Raw genomic sequence first — 6000 nt, forward strand, 5'->3', positions numbered from 1 at the left:
ATCAAAAAGTCTCATCATGTTGTAAGCAGATTGACGATTCTGTGCCGGGCAAAGCCCAGGCATCAGGATGAGACACACCTGGGCCGCCTCGTCCACTCCCCTTCCCCGAGGCGGCCCCGTCAGGGTCGCACCTCAGCACCCGTGCCTGACCATCCGGGGCACGATTAGTGCTTTCGCAGTAAACACTGCCAACACCCATGCCGTCCCTCTGGTGTGAAGTCGCCCTGACTCGGGGGTCAGGGCCCAGCGGCTTCCCCTGCGTGCCGGCCCACCGGACTGCCTGCTGCTGGGCAAGCGAGAGTCCCATGACCCGCTGTCTCCCCCTCCCCACCCCCATTCTATCTTCCGTCCTGTATTTATTACTTTTGACCTTGTTTTGTATGTTGTTTTTGATCTCACTGTACCCGGGCTATTCGGGGAGCCGTCTCAGATCACTAGGCCGGAGCTGCCTGCGGGCGGGAACCTGCATTTGCATTCCGCAGCTGGGGGTCTGGGGCCCCGCACGGGGCACGTCATCGCAGAGCAGGGCCAAGGGTGTGCATGGAAGTGGGTGTGCGTGTGCTGCACGTGTGAGGACGGGGAGATCCTCAGCTGTAAAACGCATTAGAGCGGCGATGGGGGAGCAAACGGGGACCGGGCAGGGAGCGGACGACACCGAGCAGGGGCTGCCTGCAGCCGCTCGAGACAGCACCTCTTCCCCGTCTTAAATCGGAGGCGGCGGAGGCACACAAAGGTAAAGTGAGTCGCCTGTGGTCTCATAACTAGCGAGTGGGCGGTGGAGGCAGAATTCAGACCTGGGTCAGCTTGACTCCAAGCGCCGGGCGCCTTCCTCCACCCAAGGCTTGCTCATGCTGAGGAGAAGTCAGGTGACTTCATCCCACCCTCTGCCTGCAGAGGGGAGACCACATCTAAACCGAGCCCTGGGTGTAAGTTCCTCCCCGCCCGCATGTGGCTGAGTCACCGCCGATCCCTCCGGCCACAGCCGAGGAGGTCCCCACCGGCTCACTCAGTCTCCCCCCCCACCCACCCCCCGGAGGCCCTGCGGGCGTTTCAGAGGGAACGCGCACCTGTGAGCACTCTCGGTTCCTCCCCAGCCTGGTGTTCCCGTTGTTCCCCTTAGAGGTGAGGGCACCTGCCGCCCATCGCGCGCCGGCTCAGGGCTCAGGCCGAGCCCGAATGGAGCTCTTCTCCCCCTTCTCACTCCGATCCGGCAGCAGGTCCACGAGGGTCTGCTCTCCGTTCTGTCCCGAAGGTCACCACTGCTGCCACCTGCATGCACACCACCCACCCCCCTCCCGGACTGGTGCAGGGGCCCCCCGTTGTCCCCGCGGCCACCCTGCCTGTGTTCCCCGCGGAGCAGCCGGAGCCTTGTTTTCTGAATGACAACAGAATCATTTCGGTGACCCTGGTGCAAGCCCTCCGCTGTGTTGTCCTCCCATTGACAAGCAGACCCGAAGCCCTGCTCCACCCCTCGCCTCACCTCCAGGGGCCTTCCCTCCTGCCCGGGGTGTCACAGTCGCCCTGACCGAGTCTGTTCTCCAGGCTGCAGGCTGCTGCCCCCTGGGCTGCTACACGCACTGCTGCCCGGCCCGGCCCGGCCACACGGGGCACTTGTTCCAGAGGGGACCTCCGCAAGGCTTGCCCTGACCCCCGCAAAGCCTGGCGTCCTGGCGTCCCTCCCCCCTCAGCCGTCCTTGCCCTCGTAGCACACTTAACACAAACCAGACTTCCAGTCTGCACCTGTCTGGTGACTCAGTGAGTGCCTGTGTCCCCCACTGGGCAGTGAGTGCCAGGAAGCGGGCATGGGGGACAGGGCCCGGCCAGGGGGCGGGGGGGGCGGGGCCTCAGTGAGCTCGCGGATGGGCGCACGTCACTCCCAAGGTCTGAAACACGCTGCTTTCTGGTAGAATGCCCTCCCGTCGGTGCGTATGTGGGGAAGAAGTTCGTGCTGAAGGCATTCAAGTCCAGTGACCTGACTTACTTTTTTAATCCCTCCCAGTTGCCCTAAAATCGGCTGCAGCCACACGGACGTGAGAATGAGCGACCTCGTCCAGGAGGAGGTGCTCAGAAGGGCGATCGAGAGCCACCACAAGAAGAGACACCGCGAGTCCGAGTAGCAAGGACCCGCCTCCCCGCAGGGGAGCCCGCAGCAGCCTACCTCCTGCCCCAGCCGCCCGGAGAGAGCGCGCCGTCCGGGCGCTCGGACTGGCTGCACTGCATGCCTCGTTTGGGGTAACACTCGAAGGTTTTAAGTGTCATCGAAAGCATTTTTCTATGTTCCAATAAAAACTCAAGGAAAGCCTATTGTTTATTTTCAAGCATTCTGTACCTTAAAATAAAACTCGGACTCTGCGCAGCTGTCCTGCCGGCGCGGCGCCCGCACCGCGCCCTGCTCCCTGGTGCAGGCTGGGCCGCCCGGCCTGCCCGTGTCTCCTGCTCCGGACTGTTTGTATCCGTGTTGTCGTTCCAACCGAGCCGTGTCTTTCGAGGAATGTTTGAAATGGAAACACGTAGAAACACCCCAGTTGCAAGCGTTTTCTGCCAGTACAGTGAGTGACAGCATGAGGCGAGAAAGTGAAGCCAGTTTATCACCCCTAAAGGGTCACGTTGTCTAGTGACTAGTGACTGTTACAGACAGGGAGGAGCTGCTCTCTGTCGCTCCGGCTGCACAGGATGCTGTGCAGCGGGCCGGTCTGGGCCGTGGCCGCTGCTGCCCGCCCCCCGCCCCCCGCCCCTGGCTCTGCACTGTTGTCCGTGGGCAGCCACCACGCCTCGACTGTTCTCTGCCTTGCCCGGTGGCTCTCCGGGAGTCGCTTCCTCCCCACCCAGGACCTTGGGGTCTCCACCACAAAGCAAAGGTGCTGAGCTAGCCGTCCTCTGATGCCCCCTCGGCCCCCAAAGGTGGCGGCCTGACAACCAGCAGTCTGGTAAACTGAATCTCGTTGGTTATATTCTAATTGTGTGAAGGGTGCTAACCTGTTACTAGTCTTCATAGCAACCTTTCACCAACTAGAATATTCAGCGAAACCAACCTCATATCCTGAATACACTCGGAAACCAAGAATAGAGAATAATGGCTAACGTTTATTGAGCACTGACTGTATACCAGGTGCTCTTCCAGCTTACACGTGTATTAACTCCTGTAATTGCTTGATGAGTGTGCTACAGTTACTGTTCCCACTTTCCAGATGAGTAAACTGAGGCCCAGCGAAGGGCGTGACCCATGGACATTCATAGAGCCAGTGGGTGGCTGAGCTGGGACAGGAAGTTAGCCTGTCTGGTCTCCAAGTCTGCGTCCTTAATTCCATGTTCCCCTCCTCCCTGCTGATTTCTGGAGAATCTCAAAATACATTCAGAGTCCACCTTTAAAAACCGAACCCTTTGTGAACAAGCGTGGACGTGTGTGCAAAGCATGTCCATTCGAATGCAGAAAACCACTGGGTTTGACATCTCAGAGGTGGCGACCGCCACAGACCAACAACATTTCCGTTGAAAAACCTGGTCTGAAAAGGGCAGCGTGAATTTTGAAAACATTTTCATGGCATTCAGAGAGTAGTATGACATTCCGTTGCTACACGCTAAGTGATTTTGAATTTCTTAAGATGCTTTATCTGAATCAGGCGTCCTGAGGAAATGATTAAGTTTAAGCCAGAACAAACATACTTTTCATGGAATGTGGTTCTTTTGTGAAATAGTTTGTTTCCTAAACAGAGAGAGCCCAGCATGAAATGTCCGCGCAAGGTTCGAGTTGCCCTTTTCCCCAAGTCTTTCTAGAGAGAATGCAAGATATTAGTGGAGATACCAGTGTCCGATTGAAAAATGCCAGATGACCGTATTCAGCTATGGAAAAAGTATAGCATGTATATCTTGTGAAACTTTTGCCTTTTTTAGTCTCCAGAAACTATGTTTTGTATATTTGTCTCGCCAATTAAAGAATGTGAAGTTTTACGTAAAACGTGTCTGCATCTTTGAGGATGTAGACATCTGGTCGTTGTCGTCACTCCGGCACACGCATCCGACTTCCATGACAGGAGTCCTCCCCCGACGTGCCCCCCGTCCTGCAGAGGACACTGTGTTTCTCTCGCTGAGAACCCCAACAACCCAAGGCGACTGAAAGGGCAGGCTTGCTCGTGGAGGCGAGGCAGGAGTGCCGGCCCCCTCCTCCCAGGGCAGCCCCCGAGTCCCGCCCGAGATCACCCGCGGCCCCGTGGGTGACATTTGAAAACCACAGCAGACGCTGGAGCTCAATCATGTTTTCAGATGTGACTGATTTAAGACTTGGACAAGCCTGTGAACATGGCATTTTTTATGTGCTAGTTCCTTTCAGAAACTTTCAATTGGGTAAGTTGAAAACATTACCGCAAACTCCCAAAGATGAGATAATTCCCTTCTCGCCTGATCTAGAACTTCGAACACGGAGGTCCAGCTTGGAGCAGCCTTGGCCTTGAGTGCCGCGTGCAGCTGAACATGCCCTGCGCCCCAACTGAGGGTGCGCGGGGCGGAGAGGAATCACAAGACTGAGGGGAACCGAGCCCACCATCAGCTGGTTGCTGGCTCCACTCACACCAGGCTCAGGTCCAAGTGCCTTAAACGTGTCACCGAAGTGAATCCTCCCTACACCCCGAGAAGGTGGGGTTGGTGGCCCGTTTTACAGATGAGGAAACCGAGGCTTAGAGTCATTGAATCATTTGCCCGAGGTCCCTTGCTAGTGAGTGTGCAGAGACAGCGATCTGACCCACCAGGCTCTTTGCCCCAGGACCCCAGAAGACACCAACAACCAGCCCACCTGATCTTCTGTCCCATCTCCTTTATTTCCATTACTGAGACCACCGTGTCCCAGGCTCGGGGCCCCAGTCGACCACACAGTGAGCACAGCCCAGTGCTTCCCTCTTCCCTCGCTCCCTCTGCAAAGGCCCCGCCAAGTCCGGGCCTTGCTTCCCGGCTTCGTACTTAGACTGTGGCCCAGGCTTCCAGCTGGCCCCTGACCTCTGACCGTCCCCTCCCATCCTTACCTCCTGGAATGCTGGTGGGCAGTTCCACACCCTGCTCTGCAGAATTATACACCCAGGATTGTGCCACACTGCAGCCCCACCCCCCGTCCCCCCAACACTCCCCGTGTCCCCAATACTCCGGTGCACCCCGTATGTGACAGGGCCCCCTCCGGGACGGGAGTGAGCCCTCCGCAGTCCTGACGAGCACAGGTGGATGACCTTGGGCAGCTCACTTCACTGCTGCAGGCCCCAGGTTTTCCCTGTCAACGCAAGGGCTGGGGCTTCCCTTCAGGGTTTCTTGAACCCCGAGATTCCGTGTCGTATTGTCCATGAACATGGGGAGGTACACGGCCCTTTGGACAGAAAGCTGGCCGACGTGGGAATCAGTACACATTTCAGCCAGATGTGCGCACTGCGGCTTCACCTGTTTATTCAACAAACCCTTCTTAAGGCCCCCTCGGTGGCAGGGTTCCTGCTCGTCCCTGGATACAAACATCCCCCTCTGAAGGGATTCTTGTCTAGTCGGGGCAGACAGACACTCACAAAACTGAATCCCACAGACGGCCACGTGACTGCCACATAGAGAGGACAGTGACACAGAAGAAACAGAAAACCCGTTGCACAAACAAACTGTGCTTGAGTAAATCGGGTGACAATTCAAAACAAACCCTTCTGATTGGGAGATGGGGCAAATCACGAGGGCAGATTATCCAGCTGTACTGGAAATCTGGTACATTTTGGAACCCTGCCTTCTAGCTTGTATCGAACTGTGGAAGGGGGAACTAATCTAAAAAAAAAAAAAAATGGAAGGGGAGCAGACCTCTCGTTGCCTATGTGCTAGTCAGTGTGTACAAACCGGTGCGGCCACTTGGAAAAGTTTGGCTTTAAAAAAAAACAAAACTTGAACAAATGTATCACACAACCCGGCAAGTCTACTCCCACACAGAATTTCTGAGAGACGCGACCACCTACATTCACACAAGGGCTTAGGAAAGTTCTTAAGGAGCAT

The 6000-nt window shown here is 56.6% G+C and overlaps 1 protein-coding gene across 3 annotated transcripts in view; it reads left to right on the forward strand.

Annotated features, from left to right (window-relative positions):
- Positions 1 to 2304, forward strand: part of NSMCE2 (NSE2 (MMS21) homolog, SMC5-SMC6 complex SUMO ligase) — a 202575-nt gene extending 200271 nt beyond the window's left edge. For all 3 annotated transcript variants that reach the window (XM_045861062.1, XM_045861063.1, XM_045861064.1), the window contains one exon: positions 2000 to 2304. In XM_045861062.1, coding sequence (XP_045717018.1) covers positions 2000 to 2117 — 118 coding nt within the window. In that variant the 3' untranslated portion in view covers positions 2118 to 2304. The remainder of the gene's footprint in view (positions 1 to 1999) is intronic.
- The last annotated feature ends 3696 nt before the right edge of the window (positions 2305 to 6000 follow it).

Source organism: Phyllostomus hastatus, unplaced genomic scaffold (genome assembly GCF_019186645.2).
Source record: "Phyllostomus hastatus isolate PE091 unplaced genomic scaffold, TTU_PhHast_1.1 phas_scaffold_21, whole genome shotgun sequence".
NCBI classification, from domain to species: Eukaryota; Metazoa; Chordata; class Mammalia; order Chiroptera; family Phyllostomidae; genus Phyllostomus; species Phyllostomus hastatus.